General features: G+C 39.5%; 1 protein-coding gene across 1 annotated transcript in view; it reads right to left on the bottom strand.

The window, feature by feature from the left end:
- LOC137172914 (guanine nucleotide exchange factor VAV3-like) overlaps positions 1-18,193 on the bottom strand; it is a 94,192-nt gene extending 75,999 nt beyond the window's left edge. Inside the window, exons 1-2 of the mRNA XM_067577531.1 lie at positions 17,777-18,193; positions 2,474-2,590 (exon numbers count right to left, since the gene is read on the bottom strand). Of these exons, the coding sequence (XP_067433632.1) occupies positions 2,474-2,590; positions 17,777-17,983 (324 nt within the window). The 5' untranslated portion in view covers positions 17,984-18,193. The remainder of the gene's footprint in view (positions 1-2,473; positions 2,591-17,776) is intronic.
- Between the last annotated feature and the right edge of the window lie 5,128 nt (positions 18,194-23,321).

Below are 23,321 nucleotides of genomic sequence, written 5' to 3'. Positions count from 1 at the left end.
GATCTTTAGTGCATTGTAATTTTTTAATAGATACTGCTTCACTAACAAGTTCATCTAAGAGACAGTATTAACATATCTTTCATAAGTCAGAGTCTTCATTAAAGGAATATTTTTCAGGGGATGTTGAAACACTAAAATTATCAAGAGTCAAACTCTGCTGAGGATGATTTTGCTGATTATGTTCTCATCAATTAAAAGTTCAGCTGAAAAGTTCAGTCAAACAAGGGAAAGGCAATTCAACAAGAGTCTGCCCCTCTCGAGTGCGGTGGCTGCCAGGTTACCAGTGCACAGCTGAACCACAATTTCACAGCCCTTCATTTCACAAGCTGCTAGCTTTCGTTTCCCAGTAGAGTGTTGCTCCCTGACCACCATGTTCACAATGAAAAGGGAAGTTCAAAAGACAAATGTTTAGAGGTGCTTTTCCATGAATCATTCGAAACCTTACAGTATATTAAGCTTAAGCGATAGTCATATATTTTCTTTATAGGACGCAGCTTTGTTCTCTCATCTCATAATAGACACACAAAAATCCTGATAAATGGACACTAATTTGGAAACTAAAATATCTGTGTTGTTCCTTTTTACTACAAATTAAATCGTCAGTGTCAGACAGTCAGTGTGTTTCACTTCTGATATCATAGATACCACACTGTTAATTTCCTTCTAACTGATAAATAGTGTACTGTGATGACATGACATAATATAATATTAATATCACTGATGTTACTATGATTATGGGTGTCAGTGGAGGATTTTAGCTTCCCATTATGCTCTAAATACCACTTCTGAGGCCTCTTTACTGATTTCTATCATGATTAAATGGAGGCAACTAATCAATCAACATGTTTATGTGTCTTCCACACATACACAAATGACACATTTTATGCTCAGATACGTGACCTTGTCATCTCAACGCTTCATATCATGTGCACCAGCGTCCAGCAGCACCCTCTCTTTTACTAATTAAACCTCCCGGGGCAGCAGCAGGGTTGTCAAAGAGCCGCAGACATTTTCACAGCGAGCAAAGACTGAGAGTCCTATCAAAGTAATGAACCCAAGGCCAGACTTGTAACCCCTTGTAAAGTCTGCACACTGAGGCATTTTCACCCTAATGAGAGGAAGCGATTAAACTGCAGGGTCATGTTGCTTACTTCAGCTTTAGCTCAGAGTTTAGGAGTATGAGGAAAGCTGCAATAAGGCCTCAGACTGTGTATGTTAGCGCCTGTAGTGCCATTCAAGGAATAGTTCGGCACATTGGGAAATTAGCTTATTTGCTCTCTTGCTGAGAGTTATATGAGAAGATTGATATCACTCTCACATCTGTATGCTGAATATGAAGCTACAACCAGGAGACAGCTAGCTCAGCTTAGCATGAAGATTGGAAACAGGGGGAAACTGGTAGCACGTGTTTATCCAAAAGAAAAGACATTCGCTTAATTACCATATTTATAGGGAAGTGAAGTGAAACCGGAACTTTTGCATTGTGTTTCAGGAATAAGAAAACCTCATTCACATTTGTAACTACACCAATAACCAAAGGTCCAGCCTCGGAACAGAGCTTTTCTTTACAGTACATCATGTAGCTCACTTCATATGTTCTCATATTGTTTTTTATTCAATATTTATGATTTTAAGCTGTCTTTAACAAACACCATCTCCCATAAGCCCTAGACATTCGCAGACTAAACATCACAGCTCGACAGAGGAGTCGTGTCTGGAAGCAAGTTGCAGTCACAGCTAGCTTAGACATGTCTGTAACGACAGCAGGACAGACAGGAGTGAACACTGTACAAGTCTTTACACAGCACAGATTACAACTAGAAAGTTGAAAAATTACTTAAGAAGAACGCGTTAGTGAATTTTAAGGATATATACAAAACCAAGTTACGATGACGCAAGTATAGTGCTGCACTTGTAGTTTATTCATGGGGGATTGTAGTTTTTTCTGTGCTTACTAAGTTATCGTTGTTGTCGTCTTCATGCTAAGCTAAGCTAACCATCTCCTGGCTCTGGCTACATATTTAGCATACAGACATGAGGGTGGTATCACTCTTCTAAGCTAACTCTCGGCAAGAAAGCATACAAGCATATCTCCCGAAATGTCAAACTATCAGGATAAACAAGTACTCAGCAAAGATCATCCAAAAATCAGCTGAGCCAAATCAAAGGCCAGGCTTCTATGAATCTTTGCAAATAAAAGCACACACACTGGGTTTTATGCACCAAGACCTTCATTATAATTTAAAATCCAAGTCCAGGATAAAGGAGCTCTTTCACTTATAAATAATTTTGACTGAGTTCCATAACTTCTACACAATGATGAGTGGGCGTAAAAGCACATTTGACTAATTCAATTCAGTCCACGGGGACAGCTTGAGCAGACAGTGAGGGTGGATGCAGGCTGTCGTTCCCAACTATTCTAGAAAGCACAAGCCTCCATCTCTTGCTGTGTCACTGAGCAATCCTGCCTTACCTTTCCAAAGTCCCTGACGTCAAAAAGGTCAAAGGCCTCGAACAGCTCGCTTTTCTTCATGCCGAATATCTCGCTGCATGCTGCCAGGAACGTCCTGATATTCTTCAGGCACAGGAACTGTGTTGAGAAGAGAGAAAGAGTTCATCTGTGAATGAGTCAACTGTGCATGTACAGTATGATATATATATGAACAATATGATGAGTTAATGTCTTCTCATTTTCATTTCCAGAGCTATACGTGTATTTTTAAGCCACTGAATAAGAGTCTTCTCCTTTTTTATTCTGCCTGCTAGCTTTCGCTCTGACTGTCTAATCAGGGCGTGCAGCTGAGGACCTGCTAGACACACTGGAGGACCACAGCTCTAAAAGATAGATGAATCAATGTTTATAGCCACCATGAGAGCATCTTGTTTCATTAATATGATGTATTTCTTGTTGAAGTAGAACAGTGGAGTAGTGGGTAATTAGGAGGGGATCATTCAATAGTGCAGGGAAAGAAATGAAGAGATATTAATTACTCTCTCTGGTACAGTATGATGTCACCACTAAGATCATGTGAACAAAAAAAACAAACAAACAGTAAAATCAATTTACAGTTTGATAGAGATTTAACCCTCTTTTTTATTTGGTCTTTAAGACCTCACTGCTATTACACTTCTCCTCCAAGAAATGTTTTTCACTGCTCATTCTTCCCAGCAAGTTTTGGCTTTAACTTCACTTAAATATCCCCTCCAGACATGTATTAAAACATATGAAAATATTATTTTTGGAACAATAATGTGTTTCTTGTGTGGTTTTTCCTCAAAAATAAAGTATAATTACCACTTTAAAATCTTTAAAATGGCATCTACTCCTTTTACCTCAATAAAAATTCCAGAATCTATGAATATGTACATAAGTCATAATACTGACTACTTCACAAAAGATGTTTCCTACTACCCTGAAAGTCCATTCTCAGTGTTTGTGCACTGGAGGCTTCAGTTCCCCCGTCACACTTGTTGCAAACTGGACAGGGATTGGCTTCCAAACTACTTGTGAAGTCACAAATCATGCTCGTACGCCCACCCCTTACACTCAGATTTTCAATGAGCGCAGTAAAAGTAGGAACAAGAAGAGAAACATATTTTTGAGTGGAGGGGAATTTTAACCTAAAAAGCAAAATACGTCACTTCTTGAGAACCAGAGGGTTTTTTCTGCAACTGTAAAACCTTTAATGTACTGGGATGAATACATATATTCTATTGTCATATAATACTGTAAATGCCACTTTTACTTGATATCATGACAACTTCAAACTGAGTCATGCACTAATTTCCATATGGGGGAATAAAGGTTGTTGGCAACAATAAAGTAACATATTGCAGGTAACACTAATGTAGAGGAAGAGGCCAGGAACTCATTCTCAGCTAATTTTCATACACTGAGCTTAATTACAGCTGATGGAGCACCCTGATCAGAGAAAAATTGAATCAAATGATCAATAAGTAACTCCTCTAATGAACAAGGCCATTCACTGAGAATGTAAATGTTTTCTGCTTCGTCTGCAACCAAAATCTTTAGCTAATGATCTTAAAGGGGTTTCACCCGAACGCCATTTATCCAAATTATGCCACAGTTAGCGCTGAATGCTGCCTACCAACACCAATGAAACTGAAGAAACGTTGGGGGAAAGCCACAGTATTTAAGTAAGACTTTCTGAAGTGGTTTCAGACACTGGGAACTCTCTTTATGAAGAGTGCAGAGTGGCAGGCAGGAAGGGAAGGGGAAGGTGTCAACATACTGTAGTTAGCCAACATGCAACAGTATCTCTGACTTACGCCCGTTAGCCTTCCTGTGGCCGATAGAGGGTGGAACTAAAGAGGATGCTGATGAAAGAAATGTTTCAGGAAGTAATGTTTTTTTTTTTTTTTGCCACATCACTGTCCACCACAGTTCTGGTTTTGGTTTAAGAAGGTGACTTCATCTAGCTGAATTGCATTGTGGTGGTTTTTTTTGATGATTTAGAGAGCAGAGCGGGCATTAGAAGCTAGTTTTTTACATTTTTATTTTACCCCTACGCTCAAATGTTTGCAGGAATAAAGGCTCATCTGTCAAAAGTAGATCATTACACATGGATTATGTGGCCCCATGCAAAGTGTTGTGTGCATGACGGAACTGCTACATAGCTACATATACATATGTCAATACTGACATGCAGGGTACAAAGATAACAGGATGTCACTGCCAACACATATGCAAAGACCAGCTGTGTGGTTTTGACTTGTGTATGTGAACAGTGAGGTGTTGCAGTAAGAAAGGATCAGCATCAGCATGAGAAAAGACAACTTAGGACACTAAATTGTAGTATATTCAGAGGGGGACTATATAACTCAAACAGTGCAAGAAAAATGACTTCATTATCAAAGCTGTAGTTAAACTGGAAACTAATACTCTAACATGAATGGCTATGCAGCTTTAAAAAAAATGTCTGAATATCACAATGTTATTCGAGTCATAAAAAAACTGCTGAGTCATTTAAGGTGTCATGAAGAAACTTCAGAGAGGAGAGGCAGAAATGAAAAAGAGTTGAGGCTTGTTGACAGCGTCACCTCACTTTTAGTTGCCATTTCATCCACTCTCTCAAAATGAAATCCAGTATAGTTATTGCATCTGCAGCACTTGCAATCTAAGCTAATTGGAAATTCTTCAGAGATAGGTTTACATATAACAGCGCATCTTCACCATCTCTTCTTCTTTTTCATCTTGGGTGACAGGTTTAACAGGAAACAGATTTCATTAACCATTTCCTGTTCCTTAAGAGGAGCACAACCCTGAACCATGCTGTTAATATGTGTAGTCCATGTTCAGAGGTCTACCTGTGCTCATGTTAGACAATCTATTAGAAAATAACTCAGTATCGTCTTGGAAAACAAAGCAGTGGAACCTATTCTGACATAACCTTCACACCTTCACCCTCGTGGTACAAAGTGAGATCAGATTTGTGTGCATGGCGCATGCCCATGCATCAATATGAAATGCCTTTCCAATCCAATTGAATTAGGCTTTACAGATGACTTCACAAGAGAGAAAAAAGCCCCCAGCCAGTGAGCCTGACATAAGAGGCAGCGTAAAGCAGAGAGCGAGCAGTGAGTGAATAATATTGAATGTTTACACTCGTACACATCACTTTCTTTTATCAGACAAGCACATCTTGTCTGCCTGGAGTCTCTGGAGAGTCCCAAAGGACCTCAGTATATTATCTGAGGGAAGCAGCTTCACAGAGCGCAAATGAAAGACCGTGTCTCTGCTGCACCGAGCTGAAGACAGTAGAGGGGGAATTGTATTAACAAGAGTGTAGCAGCATGAAGCAACCAGTTACTGTTCCACTGACAGCTTTTCTTCTGCATTAGTGACTCTGTGGGGCTCAGGGAGTGAATGGCCTAATGTGTGTGTGTGTGTCTGTGTGAACGTGTGTGAGTATGTTTGTGAATGCATGTCTATATCTGCATGTATTTGTTGTATGTAAGCTATAAGCTAGTGTCAATCAAAATGTATGTTAAAATATTTTTTGTCATTTTATGTATGCTCTGGGTTTATAAACTGAATACACTTTGAAAGAAAATGTTTATTGATGACTATTTCTACTGAAAGAGTCTACACCCATGCTAGCGGGTTTGTGAGGCCTTACTCGGCACGGCGGAGCTTTAAACTGAATGCTAAAATCAGCATGCTAACATGTTCAGAATGACAATGCTTATGCTAATGTTTACCATCTTACTTTAGCATGCTAATATTTGCCAACAATTGAAAATTTAAAGAGGCTATAAACAATATTCTTAACAAAGGGTTCATGACTATTTGTATATAAAAGGTTTCATGTGTAGTGAGAATTGTCACCCAACTCCAAAATTTCCCTCCATTTTGGTTTTACTGCCCACAACTTATTGTTTTACTCTCACCTCTTTCAAATCATCTCAACACATCTTAAACAGCACAAAGACAAAGTTGGCAGCTAGCTGGTGAAGAAAGCCAGATATTTTTCACAGGAGTTGGTGGAGACCAAAAGCAAAGCTCAAGAAAAGTGAATATTATACATTAACCAGGTGGCCAGAAATACAACTCCAAATGAATGCTAATGCTTATCTTTACCCACTCAATGTGTAAATAAGCAACTATTTTCTAGCATGCTAGCATCAACTTCAAAGGGTGATAATCTTGTTTCCATCATTTGGGCTGATAATCTATGAGAAAACCCTGTACAGGAATGCTAAAGAAACATTTTAGGTCATGTAGAAACATTGCCATCACACATTGTTTGTCCACCAGAGACTTCTGACTTTATTTTTCAACTATAAAATGTCCCACTCAGAACATATCATATACTAATTATTCTTAAAAAAAATTATTTAGCCCTTCTCTACGTATGTGATGTGCTATTGTGTGTAGCTTTGTATTTTGTATTTTGAATAATGTGTTCTGCATGTTTTTTGCTTTGTACTGTTTGTTGTTGTAGTGTTGTATGTTTGGATTGTGGGGGACTATAGATGTAAATTAGCTTTGAGCTAACTCTGGTGTAGTACATCATTTATGTTAAAAACTGTACACTGTGCCCATAAATAAATACAATACAATTCATGTGTTTATGAAAAAACTTATCAGCTAAAAATTGTTGTGTGAATTTTTTTAAACTCTCAAATATCAATATCGTCAGGTTTTATGTTATTATTATAAACCTGGGATTCATAAATGTACCAACTGAAACTGTAACAAATCCAAGGCAAATATAACCAACAATGTTAGTATACCTATTTCTGCATTTTAATGAAACCTGCAAACAACCTCATTGTAAAGAATGAGGAATTAGGGACAGATTAAGCTTTAACATCTCAGCAGGAAGCTCCACACTGACTCAGTTTGGATCAAAATGCATTGCTTATACAAGACCCGTGTGTGGAGGGCTTAAAATCCCACTCGAGCATTTCATCTCTCAGACCAACCATCTGGAATATAAGGCAAAAAATATTCCTGTAAGACAAGCCATCTCGCTGCTGTGCTATTGATATGAGCCAGGTCGCGCTCTGTATCCACAATAAGTATCCAGTTTCTGCTTATGTATTCCTTCATACAAGTCAAAGCTCCATAGCAACAAGCTGGAGCCTTTTATGGTCCCTGTGCGAATTGTGGAGCTTAATGAAATCCTGTTCTTGTTCTCTCATAGATCACTGCAATAAAAGACAGCTAGAGTTTGGCCGTCTCACTGTTTAAACCTCGTTGGCCATCAATTAATGACAATCAAATGGATGAGTCTCTTGCAGAGGGAATCAAGGCCTGTGCAAAGAATCTCACTTGAAAGATAAAAGCTCCCTCTCTGTTTGAATCTCTCATATGCTTAAAGATAGTAGTGTGGAAAGTAATGAAGAAGATAATGAAAAGAAACTATTCTTAAGCAATGCAGAGAGAAAAAAATTTGACCATTCTGGAAAGCATATATGTCTTTCAATCTCAAACCTCTGTTGGATTATGTCACTGAGATTGTGTCTGGTGTGAATGACATAATGTCCACATCCCTCATCTGTGGAGCTCTTTTGTCAAGACTCAAAGTCATAACCAGTGGGTGACAAATCACAGTCTAAGCGATCGGGTCACATCCATGTCATGTAGGAGCTTTTGTCAGCTGTGTAACCAGGAAATGGGAGGTGGAACGTAGGCGAAGGTCTGTTGACGCTCTCTCAGCCTGAGACTGGGGTCATCACAGCAGACAGTGAGGCAACAGGGACTGGCCAGACACCCATCAACTTACTTATCTTAATGGAATACTGTCAACATTAAGCAATGGTCAGCAGCTTTTTATTCCAGTAGTACATTGTGGTAACTGATCGCTTCTCCTTTCTGGTTTAAGGTGCATTAAACTGTGAAATGGGCTTCTTCTTGGGTTGGAATGAAAATCCACAGACTTGGTTTACAACTGCACATGACTGAAAAACACTGACAAAGCAGATGGTCTTTCCAGTCACTTTTTCCAGTCACTTTCATGGCTCGGAATAACCCCTTTTAGTTGGTGACAAACTCCTTATCACCTCTTTTCTTATCACATTTCCTGGGAGGAAATATTTTGTTTTTTCAAGGCTACGGCTCATTGGTCATCTCCATCTTTAGGTGAAGATTAGACAAACAAAGTATTTATAGGCCACAAGCTTTTTCCGGAGAACCTGTAGCACCTCTAAGACTAATTAATAACACTACACACACCTGCAAAGGCCTAACAGCCAAGCGAAACATTTCAGTTTCCACAGGAAGTGAATAAAAATAGTAATGTTCTGATTCCGAAATGACTTCCTCATTCACTCATTCATAACTCCCTATATTATAGACACTAGCTTACTCTGTGGTGATCAGTGAATTGGTATTTCAGACACTTAGAATCAACATCATAGGAATCATCATTTTTCATCATCACTGACAGGTGTAGGGTCACACAACTGTAATTTTCACATCTATAAAATGTCATACTTCCACACAAGAAACTTAGAATCAGTCTGGTCATATTCAAAATTCTGGTTTCTATTTGCAGCGGATGCTCCAAGCCGCATCACTGCCTCCAACATTCAAAAATCTTGAATCAATGGTACCATCTAAAACCTCTATCCTACTCTACTCTGTTCTATTCTGCTCCGATCCACTCTGCAAATTGTTTGTCACAAAGATCACTGTAACAATAGGTAAACCCCCTAAATCTCTTCATTTTCCTTCTTTTTGCAACAACAACAAAAACTGTGCATCACAGCCATCATCTAGTCAGAAGACAGACACAGACTGACTGATCAACAAAACTGTCTTTCAATACACGCAACATAAGCGTTCTAATTTCACATGTTTCATAAAGTCCTGCTCTGCTGCACATTGATCAAATCGCTATTTCATGTTGACAAATTCATCACCCCGCCATGTCTGAGCCGTCATATGTCACAGTTTTGGAAAAGGTTGTGTTTTCCCTGTTCACACTTCAAGACCTGAAATTTTAGATTCATCTACTTTGGAAATTACAGTCAAAGACATATAGCTAGTTCGCCATATTTCTGAGTTTCCTTAATGTAATGACAATAAGGCCAAAGGCGGAAACCCCACCTCCCTTCACACCCCCCTACCTTTCCACCTCTCTACCTCCCCCACAACACAAATAAGTGTCTCCCAAGCTATTTTCCATTAAATCAGGGTTTTAACCCCAATGACCCCCACGTATACAGTCAGCTCACTCCATCCCCCCACTAGATAAGGGAATTGAATTAGTGCTACTGCGTGAGATATGAATCCTCTTGGCTGCGGCGACGCAGGTCAAGTAGTTTCAGCTTCAGCTATGTGTAATTGGCTCAAGAGAAGGTTTATGAGGGGGAAAAGGTGGCGGAGGGTTGAATGTCATGTAAACTGAAAAGTAAAACTTACACACCAAATGTGCGAGCAGTACACTGATGCATAAAGCAGACAATACCCCTCCTCCTTCTCCTCCATCTACTCCCTTCTGATTTTCTACCTCATGCAAGATACTGTTAAAAAAGGGTGAGAGAGGCTCTGCTGTGCTACTTGACAAAGCATAGTCAACTACTGTTTGATCCATGTGTGCGTCTGTGCCCATTTAGGTGGGGGGTTTGATCGATATGGATTTTTGAAGGCACAGTATTATCAAATGCTTTTTAGATTTAAGCTGGTGAGAGGAAAGATTTTGAGCTGATAAACTGTAAATTTGTCAATTTTCATGCCAGCAAGAATTCAAAGTTCCTGCAGATTTTTATTTCTGCCAGCTTAGAGCCTCCCAGGAAATGGTGTATCATAAAACTGTACGCACTGCGTTAATAATAAAAACAATATAGAGCCTCGTTACATTGCCCTATCCCTTGTGTTTGCTATCTCATACGAGCATGAGCAACACTACTATTTCTACATTCTTTGCAGGGTTTCTTACCCCTTCCTTCTTCTGTCTTCATTACACAAATAAGGACATTCCCATTTCCAACAGACAACAGTCATCCATCACTTACACCCTGAGTCGCTCAGCACAGGATGCTTTATACATAACTATCCCTGCTGGAAAAGACGCAGGGTCAATAATCTCCTGAACTGCAGAAGCCGTTGGCCATATTCATACTGGGTCCCCACACACAAACACACAAGGTATACAAAAGTCCATAAATTCTATTTTAGGCAGTGTATCGAGGTTTTAGTGAGTCTTAAATCAGCTTTCTGAAACCTGCAGAGCTTGATACAGCGCTATGCACCTCACGTGGCTCCAGGTTTCCACTACAGTGAACATGGCAGTAAAAGGCTGCACACACATCGCTGCTGGCTGTGACAATGGTTATAGGCTGGCATCATCTGGATCAACATCTACATTTCCTGACTGCTCACTGTCTTCCAAATAGCATCTTGACATTTCCATCAAGCTTAAAAAAGGGCAAAACTACTATTGTCATTGGTTAATCTTATTATTAAAATATTCATAATTATACTGTACGCTGAGAGGTCTCATTCGATGTGGGTAAGCCTCTGACTACACTTAAAATGTCACTTGTGATGATGATGGTTTACCAGTAAAGACAATAGACAGTATTGACTTTCTCGGAGCTTTCAGAGCACTCAACAGTGATTAACTGAACCATGTATGCCAGAACTGAGTAACATAATAACCATTGATTGCAGATACATTCTCCACCACTGAATATCTCCTAATAAAATCAGCATATACATCATCTATACTTTAATGTGCACTGGAGCATAGCCTTTATCGGTTGGCTGCCGTGCAGGCTTGTTACCTTGGTGACGGAACGAAAGGTCAGTACACTGTGCATGTGTACGAGTGCTATATAATCTTGTCTTTGCAAATATCTGTGTCCATGTCACTGTATATTAAGCAGCCCATGAATATGCATGTCATCATGGTGACACAGCGGAACAAACCAGTGCAACTGCATTACGCTGTACTGGAATCGTAAACAAGAGGCGGTGGTGCCTTGTGCTGACGTGTCATGCACGGCTGCAGTAATGTGGTGTTTACACGGTGACAGGTGCGATGCTTTCTTCAAAATGAATCAACGGGGGCAGCAAGGCCTCTGCTACTCAAGGGTAGTCATCAAGGGACTCAAACTGTGTCCGACTGCGTGCATACTGCATACTAATAGCAGGCAGTTTTTAGTATGTGCAATATTAGTATGCAAATTGAGAAGGTCAAATTGATGAGTATGCATACAATATGGATGAGAATGTTAAGTATAAAGTGTGGTCACTGATTAAACCTGACTCATCCTTCACGCCTTATTGTTCCCATAGAAACAACCCAGGAAGGGACATTTTCAACACAAGATGATGGACAACAACGAAAGCAGCAAATTTACAATTTTGTAAAGCAATGATTTTGTTTCCTCAAATAATCAATCACATAAAATACCATAGCCTAAAAATGTCAGCGTGTGGTTGTATAAATGTATTCTGGACTTAATTCATTTGCAACTGTTGCTGCTTACAGTGTTTCATAAACCTGGGTTTCTGCAGTGCTGGTTACTCTTAACATCTGATCTGAGACTGATTTACAGCACACCTGGAACGCCAGGTGAGTGCAATTAACTAGCTGATTAACTAGAAGGTGGGGGCTGCAACATCTGTTGTAGAAAACGTGAACTGTAAAAGGTTTATATGAATAGTAATATGTGAGCTCTTTAGATTTGTGTTCATTTAATGCTTACTTTATATCACTATGAGTCAAACATATTTTTATGATAAGCTAAGTTAAAGGTATTTCTTATGCACTTGTCTACTTCAGTCGTTTCTCACTTTTTAACAAAAAAAAAAAAAAACCTCCTGTCTCGCTCTCTTTCCTGTTACACTTGTACTCAGTCAACTATATGAGAATGTACCATGGCTCTTTTGAGTCACTGTCATTTAATGCTCTCTTGTTTTGCCTCACTTGTAAGTCACTTTGGGTGAAAGTGCCAAATGACAGAATATAAATGTAATATGCAAGCATGTGTCCAAGATTGTGGATGTGGAACAGGGAGAGAAGGAGAGACAGAGAGGGAGACTGTGTGTTGTACTGTATGAACAGTGAGTCTATGACTTTAAAGTGTGTGTCGAGCGCGCGCACACACACAGAAGAGGCATTACGTATTAATAAGTACTTTTAACACTTCACCACATCACTTTACACAGTCACACCTCACTCATCTCAGACCATGTTCTGGTTTATTATCAAGTACTGACATTTCATTTACAGAGGCAGTGCCTCAGTGGGTTTTATTTCCTCTGAGATCACACTATATACCCATACTCCTACCCAAAAAAGTATAGAGAGTAAAAAAAAAATGTCCTTTTGCTGTTTGGGACATCTCATTTTATGTTTTTACTATTACGTGGCTGTAAGTTTTAACTAGTCTTCTACGCCCATATGAATTGTCTTATTCTGAAGGAACCAAAGGAAAATCAAGACATTCTCTCTCTGTCTTTCTCATTCTCCCACGCTATCTCTTTCTAACTTTTGTCTTTGCAAGTGATGAGCGAGCCTTGCAGCCTTTGAAGCTTGCTGCATGGAGTGTTCGCTGTGTGAAACCAGCTTTTTCTATTCATTGTTTGACATCACAGAACTTTGGTCTCAGCTTGATAAAATATACATATGTACCATTTATAATGCATAATAGTATTCTCAAAGTGTACTATATGTACAGACGTAATATGCCTGCCAAAGTCTCCCACAGTTTGTCAATCAGGACACACCTGCTGCATATCTGTCAAAATGCAAGATTCTGTGTGAATCTGTTGCGTTATTTATTGAGCAGAATCTAAGAGGAAGAAGTGAGAGTTGTATGATTAGCAGAAAGGTCACAGCTTAGCTCTGATGTTGCAGTCGTCTTCCCACAAGATTACAGCTTAAAACATGCTCTGGCATAATAAATCAATCACATGCATCAGCGGTGGGTCTATGTTGAAATATGCTAAAAGCTATGCCTGCTAGCTAGCTATAACATTACTGTATTCTGCACCGCATTAAAATAACCAGATAATTAATTCATAAATGTCTTAATTAAGTCTTCATGGTATTTCCATGTTGGTTTAGAATCTGTGTTTGTAAAATTCATGATGCGTTTTTTTTTTCTCTTGTTCTTCTGTGTATTGATGTTTTTTCTTGCTCTGTGCACCACTTTCTGCCGCTTGATGCTCATTAAAATTAGACCTGACTCGCTTTCTCACACTTTCACTTTCCAAAAATGAAGAACAGGCCTTGAAGCCTTTGAAGAGCCCCGTGTGAAGAGCAAAGTAGGTTTTTTCACTGTGTGAAGAGAGGCAACTTCTCTCCTCATTGTGTCTGTCTGACATCTCAGTACTTTGGTCTGAGCTTGATCGAGGGCATGTTTAGTTTCACTTCCTTCCTCTATTCCATTTCCTGATTTCCTGTGTATGTCGAGGCTCACGGCTGGTCTGTGTGAGAGGCTTTCAGCAGCTGGTGGGGTTCGCGACAATGTTCTCATTCTGAATCTGTAGCTTATAATCCTGTGTCACGGAAAACAAGGCAACAGTAGGTTTAACAAGTTAGGGGTGTCAGGGCAAATTTCAAGATTTCAGTTTCAATCCAGCTATAACACATTCTAAGCCCAACCGAACCTTGGTTTTCCTGTATTTAAGCAGTTGTTTCAGTCTGTACTGAATGCATCATTGATGTCATTCTTTGTCACAGTCTGCTAGCTTACTAGTTAACCCACTCATTTACTGTAAGGAGATTAATTCCCTTCCTAACAACTCCTACAAGCAGTGTTTGAAAGACATTTGCAATCATCTCAGTAAAAACTAAGATTCAGCAGAACACCAACCCAAATGTTCCAAGAAGCAGAAGGACAGAAAGACTGCATGCTGCCTGTTTGACCACATGGTCTTTTTGTTGCGCCATATTTGCAATCCATAGTTCCTCATGATGGTGAACCCCTGATTTTCACAGAGTGAGACAAAAACAACTACTGATTATGTGGTGTTTTCTCTGGTACAAAAACAAAATGCAGCAGTTGCTGTGGTTGAGCAGTGTCTAGACTATGTAATTGAATCATTACAGCCCTGTAAAACAGTGATCAAAGAGGGTGAAAATTGTACTTTATACTGAACTGAAGCCCTTAGCTGCAACTTTGAGCTCTTCATTTTAAAGGGTTTCGCAAACCTTGTAAACTGCACAATTTCATGCACCCATGCACAGAGTACAGCACAACATATGGGTCCTCCAATCATCTAATCATTGCATCATTCCTAATCTTACAACATAGAACAGGCAACTGCACAGATCAACTTATTTCCTCAGTAAACACACTGATCCAAGCTACTTCACCTCATAGTTGTACTGCTTTTTCATCCTGCGTACAAGCACTTTGCTGGCTCTTTGTTGCCCTTACATGAAGCCATTTGTCAACAGAACTGACTCACGGTGCAGCCCATACAAATCACCTAAACACAATTTATGTTGCAGAATGAGAAGCGACCCGTCCTGATGCCAACATCACACATGTGAACCCTCCAGAGATTCTGATGCATTGTGCTTTAATTATGCAGCTAACACCAGCACAGCAGGCTAGCCCTTCAGGGTCCTTTATGTCCTTGGAGATGCATCTATGGAGGCCAGACAGGCTCTTTGTAGCCCTGTCCCTTCACTGCCTTTGTCTTTCCATCTCAGAGGTCCCTTGAGTGAGGCCACAGCGGCGTCCCATGTGTTATTATTGGCCAATGATAAAGTGGCTGCCACGGCCCTCATGAATTATGCACAGTGAAAGGGAAGCAACTCCACCCTCAGTTATGTAAATGTAACTTTGAGGAGACAGGGAGGGTAAAGTTGCTGGCGGGGTATGACACCAATTTCTAGCTGAACACTGATGCACTCGTAGAGGGAGTTGTTATCCAGCATCGCATGGTGTGAAAGTGTGTGAAAGGGGGAGCCACTCATGATCTACTGACATAGAAATAAAGCAGTTAAGTTCCAGAACCAATATAAAATATTAAATTATCATCATATTTTAATGTAAATGCACATTTATCACAACAATGACTGATTGACTGATCGGCAGGTCATGAAAATGTTCGTATTTGACAAGTGTCTGGTGTTTCCCAGTATAAATTGTCTGGTGAACAGGAAGTGATGCACTTTAAATCTCGGAGTAGGTGGTTTGCATGACTTGTTACAACCGCCATGGTTGATGAGGCAATGAAATGAGAATAACCTTCAAAACCTCAAACTTTTATCAATGATAATATTTTGTCCTAGACACACAGATGACCTCTGGGGAATGTCGTTCAAAAACGCTGCAGTAACAAGCACCTAGCACCTTATAGAACAAGAGTATGGGTGTAAAGTATGCACACATACACGCATGAACTTGCATGTTACAATGCTAATTTCGCTTCTGAATGTAGCATCATGACTGGCTCACCAAGTGAGTAAGCCATCCACCCAAGCATAAAACAAACTGACTATAAATAACCCAGTCTGAGTCAAGCCAGGCTGGGCCAGGCCAAGCACTGAGCAAAAGTATGGTTCACAACCTTTTGACACATGGCAGCTCTCTTGTATATCATTATGTCATGACTGACAGCAAACACTGACCTATTGACGTCCTTTTATCAGTAATTGTAAATGTAAATGGACCAATAAGCTTCTCCTCTTACATCCCCAATCTAGTTTGGTCTGAAATTTCCGAGTAAAAAGATCCTTCAACAGTTATTCTCATTGCCATTGATGACATTACAATCCTCTATGCTTATTTAAATTGTCCTCTTGACCTGTGTGCTGCAGCTGAACAGCACATATCCAATTTGATTTAGAAAGACCAGTAACTGCATATCATATTGACCGTGCCGCTGTGACATGGCGTTCAGAGTGCTTTTTCCAGGAAACAAGCGTAATCCCCCTCTCCATCAGTTGTACAGTGCATCCATAGAACTGATATTCAAACCTACATCACCTGTTTTGCATCAGATGAGAGCATTAGGGCACCCACTCCAGACTAGTCTCAGTGCGTGTGTGTCACTGGTACAGTCAAATTTATCTGCAGCAGGTCTGCAGGATCAGTAGGTGAGTGTCTACCTCACTGTGTGTTGTCACCAAGCCAGAAACACAGATTCACTGTTATGAAGGCGAATATTAATCTGGTCCTGACTCCAGCTGTCCTGTTATTGTGAAGCAGATGGTATCTGACAAACAGGAGCAGTGTAGCCACAGTTCTCTATCTATCTATCTATCTATCTATCTATCTATCCATCTATCTATCTATCTATCTGTCTGTCTGGGAACTCTAGCAGTAGTAATAATTTTTAAAGTTGTCTGTAGAGTAGTATTTACAGCATGTTACAGTTACATTGTATTGCAATACCGAAAAAAATAAAATACAAACCAAAAATGTAACCAGACTGGTTAAATAATAAAAACATAAGTGCCTTTGTTCCTTTTTATTATCAGGCAAGCCAAACAAATCCCTTTCTTGCTTGAATTCTCAATAAAAATAGATATTGCAGTGATATACCAGATTATTCATGTGGTTAATCCTATGAAATAAATCCACTTCTCTTATTAGGATAACACACAACAAAGCCTCATCCCCACTTCACCTTTATCCACTGTTTGTCTACATCACCTATAGAGGGCAGATTGAGGAGCTCCTGCAACATAACGGTTCAGTGTTTACCAAAACAGTCTGTCAATATAAGTAACTTATATTATAATGTTAGGTAAAAGACCGAGGGAAAGTGGGAGGGTTTGTCACCTTTGCGCAACTTTTATATCTCACCAAGTTCGCCCAGATAGGTGCCAACCAAACTCCGTTCAATTCTTTGTCAGTTTAGTGTTTCCTTGCTCCCTGGCAAGCGTCCTCATGTCATAAAACAAAATTTAAGAGCTCTCCACATTGATTAGGAGCCTATATTGTCTTCGGATCAGATCCAACACACAAGTACTCAATGGGTGAATAAAATTTCCACTAATATAATGTGTCGACTTGTTATTCGTACAATTTTTCGCCACCAAAATACACCGTGTAGGCGGTAACGAGCGGTGTAACCAAATTTATTAAAGTTGAGATTTTCTATCTACCAAGTGCTAATTTGTGTATCACATCATGCCGAATTTTATATATAGCTATTCTCGTTTATAATAGGTGCCAGTCATGTTCATACAGGTATGTACAATTGCTCAGAAGAAGACAAACCTTAAACTAGCTTATTTTTTAACGAAGTCTGGTTGCGCTCTCTCCATTGGGGCTAAGTTGTAGTTTGGCGACGAAGGAACAGGCATTAGGGTTGCCTACGGTCGTCTCTTACCTGTGACATTTGAGGTCGGAGGTTAATCTCCTTCAGGTTGATGGACTGGGGTCTCAGGTTGTTGAGCAGGTGGCAGAGGAGGACTCCATCCCGGAGGGTTTGGGCCAAGTCAAATACCTGTGCAGACTCCCATGTAACCCGGTGGTTAGCTGGAAGCACCTTGCAGTTTATTAACCACAGCGCGCACTGCCTCCAATACTCCATCATTATTCTGACTTCAAAAGGACGAGCTTTAAGAGAATTTGTTTCTTTAGCGAGTGAAACTGCTGGCGGCTCGGCGGTGCGTCTTAAATCGTATCCATGCTGTATTCGCCAACTGTAAAACTGGATGAAAACAGACCTGGACCGCGGTAGAGAGCTGGCAGGGATGCAGGCAGCCGCTCGGAGGATGACAGTCCGGTGAACTGAGGCTGTGGATGGAGCGCACCCTTCTCTCTCTCTCTCTCTCTCTCTCTCTCTCTCTCTCTCTCGCTCTCTCTCTCAATGTCTCTCTTCCCTCCCCCTCACCCAGCTCTTCACCTCTTCCGCTTGCAACCCATAGGCTCGTTGAGTACTATGTATGAAATTACAGTGCAAGAAATTACAAAATATAGCCCACAACCACACTGAATGTTTTAAAGCGCGAAACACAACATAGGCTGTAAAGAAATAAACACGCATTTCCTTAGTTTAAACTTTTAAAAAATAATTTTGGGATATCTATAGGATAATGAATACTCTCCAAGATCCATGATCAAATGTAACTACAGTATCAACACATTACAGGCAATGTGTTGTATTTGTATACATATGATTTATGTACAGTATTTTCTTATATATTTATGCATGGCTGCAAGGTGTTTTTAGAACTCTTAATTTTTCATTTGCATGAGTGAATCATTAGCAAAGGTGTGTTTGCTGATTTTTTTTAAATGTTGAAGACAAACTGCATATTTAAGAGGTTTTGGTACAGTATTTATTGATGCTGTAGCTGATGTTAACCACTGTATGCCATGTGTCATCTGTCACAGAGAAACATCATGAGTCATATAGGTTTGTGGTATTCAAAGTCAGTGAAATGGAGGTTTGAGAACATTGTGCTTCCTTATTTTGAAAAAAGAAAAAAGGATGTTGGGCACTACCTGGCATCCGTCTAAAAGAGAAAGACATTTTTCTTTGTATTAACTGACTACATTGTTTCAGCTAGTTTCATTTATGATTCAGTATCTCTAACTCTGTATTTTAACTCTCACTTTTCCAAATCTCTAGGTGTACGTTCTGGATTGATTCCTCCGTTTCAGTCTACCAGCTGTCTCACAAACAGTCTCCAACAAACACATTGTCACTCTCTACAATGATCGACTAATTAGGATTCCTTCCTCATCTAATAAAGTCATTTCCCATTTCAATTTACAGCCTCCTACCACTAATTCCTCTGTTCTGGAGAAATCAAACAGAACCACTTCTTGTTTTTTTAATATACTTCCATGCTAACATGTCAACAAACATTTACAAAAGTGACATTTAGATATTTGTCCTAAGTTACTGTGAAATTTATGTTTACTTTCATGGTTCAAGAATAAGCCTTTTACTAAAACATAGAAAATGTACAGAGTGACACTTCAATACACACATTTTTTCTACTAAAGCATTTACATTCCTTACATATTCATCTGCAAATGTGAAAGCCTGCTTATCATACCACTACGAGCATGACTGATCCAATATATGGCCTAACTGAAGCCGGGTTTATCTTTTTTGCTGCTGTGTGAATAAAATGAGAAAACTTCTGGTAAGACTTACAGGCATCAAATTAAATGTTTTAAATTGCTCAGTAATGGGAATGGAAATGATGTGGTGTATTACAGTATGTGCAAGCTGCCTTTACTTCATTTTTCGCCATGTATCAAACAGTTCATTATGTAGCCTTTTGATTAGTTACAGGCTACTTCTTCCTCCCTCAGTAACTACCATAAATGTGAAATCGGAGAGAGCACTTGCAATACAGTTTAGATTGATACACATATTTATGTATCCCTGTTGGGCTCAACAAAAAGCAACAGGCTACATGAAGACTGTAAAGTAAATAGGGGTACAGAGTATAATCTGAATTATGATGTGCAAAAAAGCAGCAGTGATTTAAGTAGCAGAATAACAAGAAGATGTGATAAAAGTAGAGCATTTGAAATGTGTTGCATTACATAACAAAGAGCGGAATGTGACAGTATGAGAAATCCAATATGTGGAAACAAATACAACCCTCTATATAGTACAGGGTGTGCAGAAATGTGCTGGTAATCACATTAACAGTGCTATATTTGGTTTGCTCTTACAGTACTGCAGAAATGATGGAGGAGAAGAAGAGAAGAAGTGCACACCTTCTGGATTAGTTTCACTTTGCAGATAGAAATGAGAATCACAGACAGATATATTGGCGGAGGAAGGAACCCTACAGAATAAAAATGGCACTATGCAAAGAATGTATGTCGATGAATCACACTGAACACATTTATATACGATGACTGAACACACAGGCCTGTGCAAACCAGGTCCAAGATAAGTCTCCTGCATTTGCAGTTGTAAACACTTTTTTTGCCCACTCTCTCTCACTCTGTGTGCATCTCAGTTCCTCATCTCTTCTCCTCTCATATTTGTACAGAAGATTTGGAAGAATGTCAACACTCCTACTCTTTTGTTTATACACATTGTATTCAGATTGAGAGTTATCAGGAACGGAGAGAGTTTGTGTGTGGTTCAGTTTTGAGCGTCCGGCTTTGTCTTCCACCGGGCACACACGGGATGCCATGGCTAGCATAGCACAGATGACAGGAGAGGTGGCCAGCGGCCGGATGCTGGCGCACCTCTCAGCACCCTTCTCCTGTTTCAGCTTCCTCTCCCAGACTGGAAGGACAGTCATGCAGCCAGACAATTATCAGCATTCCCCTGATTAATGTTGTACAGAGGCTGAGAGGAAACACACACACACATAAGATTGTACGATAACATGTGGTGCTTTATTGAAGATGCTTTATAGTAGCTTTTCAGCGCCGCAGCCATTATCACACACAATGTACATGAGTTTTTGATGGAAATCATACATTTGGGATATTGCAATGCAGTTTGTAGCACTATTCAAATTGTATCAAAACAGGCTTAGATTTGTGATTGCCTTCCATCAATGCACACATGAATGACTTGCCTATTTCTGGGTTATTTCACCTGGAATATGACCAGAAGTAGAAGGTAATGACTAACTGCGTCAGCTTCCAAGAAACAGCATGATTATGTCTGGGCACATATGGCAGATGTGATCTTACTGCCAGGATTTTTTTTTTCACTGTCAGAACACATAAAGTGCTTCAACTATCAAGTAAAAGCTAATATGTCCATTGGTGATGAGAAAAAACAAGATGATGGTACAGGACCAAAAAAGGGGGTTAAGCATGTAATAAACAAAATATAAGATGCTTTTTTGTTTTGTGTTCTAAAGATTTTTAATAGAAGATAGAGATTTTTGTCTGTCTGTATTTTTGCTCCCCAATATTACTCCTTCTTCTCTCCTAAGGGTTTAGCCTCTTTAGTTCCAGGCCAAAAACTGTTTTTGTCCTACTTCCATTTATGTGCCTCTTTTAAAGCTTCTTTGTAGATGTATTCCACATCCTTTTTCAAAATAACCATGAAGACATAATCCATCGAGATAGATAGATTCAAGATTTATGAATGATTAGATTTGTGCATGTAGAATTTGGGTATGCATAGACAATTGTGCAGATATCAAATATGATTATATCTAATCAGTGAAATCTGTCAGATGTTTGGTAAAAACTGACAGCAAGTATGGAGTTACAACAGCATCATAAAACATTTTTTGCAGATAATATTACTGGTTAAATCTGACACTAAACATCTAAAAGCTTGATGGCTAATTTTGCATGTAAAGACCACATCTACTGTTATGTTGACTGACAATGAGGTACACAAATCACATTGTGTGCAAACCTCACTGAAACACCAGTGTGACATGACTGAAAGCTCTGTGATAGTTAGTCATATTAAAACAATGTTATGCTAGTGACTCTGTGAGGCTGTACTTAAGCGCAGTTGTGCTTTGAGCTTAACACTAACCCGAGCATGGCAACATGCTAATAATGACAATGCTGACATGCTGATGTTTAGCAGGTAATGTTTACTTTGTTCGCCATCTTAGTTTAGCATGTAAGCAGACTAGCATTTACTTATTAGCACTACATACAAAGTACAGTTGAGGCTGATGGGGATGCCATTAGTTTGGCAAATATTTGGTCATAAAGAAAAGTATTGGAGAAATTTGACTTTTGAGATGTCATCATAGTTATTACAATACATCCTGTTGGGGAACAGGAATGTCTACACTAAATTCCATAGCAACCCGTTCACTTCTGTTGTTGAGACATTTCACTCAAAACCACAAATGTCGACCTCATGGTGGCACTACAAGAAAAGTCAAGAGATCATCAAAGTGATTCATATACATTCTCTAAGGACCATGAATGTTTGCACCAAATTTCATGGCTATTCATCCAATAGTTGTTGATATTTTAGTCTGGAACAAAATGGTGGACCAACTGACCAGAATAATTGTTACCAGGCTTATTAGTAATGAGCTTTTTAACTTGCTTTACCAACTATAGTTGTATCTGCTGCATTTTGAAAAAGAAATGACTCAACATGAATAAATATCACACAGAGTTCAATTAAAGTGTTAAAGTGCAGCTTGTAAGTGGATCCGCAGCATTGTGTCCAGGTCAACATACATTCTAACATGTTGTTACTTTGCAAGTTTTGGCATCAAATGACAGAGTGGCATCCCCTCCACCCCCTACTGTCCTGCCACATGATCAAAGCCCCCAAAGCTCAGCATCTCCCAAACGTGGGGGCACTGCCACATTGTCCGCTCTCCATCGATATCTTCTTGCTATCCTGCCAGGCTGTAATTTAAAGAGCTTCACCCTGCTCATTGTGTCACTTGATCCGGTGACAGTGGCTGATCTATTTGTGCAGCTCTTTTATCCCCTCTGTGAAGGGCATGTTATCTTCCTGCCAGAAAAAGCAAATGCTCTCCATTTCCTGCAGATCTGCCTTATGAAATGCCTTTTGTACCTGTGACTAAATGTATTTACATAAATTTGAATGTTATGTTATGTTACGTAATGTTTTTTTTATTAAAAGAACTTTATTTGAACCCATGCATACTTTCCTTTTTTATGAAACTTTTACTTAAGTAAACTAAGTTGTTTTTATATTACAAACATTTCTTAGGATTTGGTTACTTTTTTTCCATTCCTGCAAGTTTGCACTTGCTGTATAGTAAATGCCTTCAGCTTTCTCTCAGAACAATGTCCGCAACCATAACCCAGAGGTAATGGTGGAGGCGACTTCACTAGCAGCTTTGGTTCATTGTTTTCTAACTGATATTGATTGTGTGACCCTACCCTTAGCATTCTATTTTGCTGGTTTAGGAGGCCAGAAGAGAAATCAATGCACTGGGACCCCATGAGAGGCCTGGGATAAGTGAAGCCTGGCCAGG

The sequence above is a fragment of the Thunnus thynnus genome, chromosome 21 (assembly GCF_963924715.1).
Source record: "Thunnus thynnus chromosome 21, fThuThy2.1, whole genome shotgun sequence".
NCBI lineage: Eukaryota > Metazoa > Chordata > Actinopteri > Scombriformes > Scombridae > Thunnus > Thunnus thynnus.
Note: the sequence above shows the minus strand (reverse complement) of the source record. Positions and strands in the feature narration are given on the sequence as shown.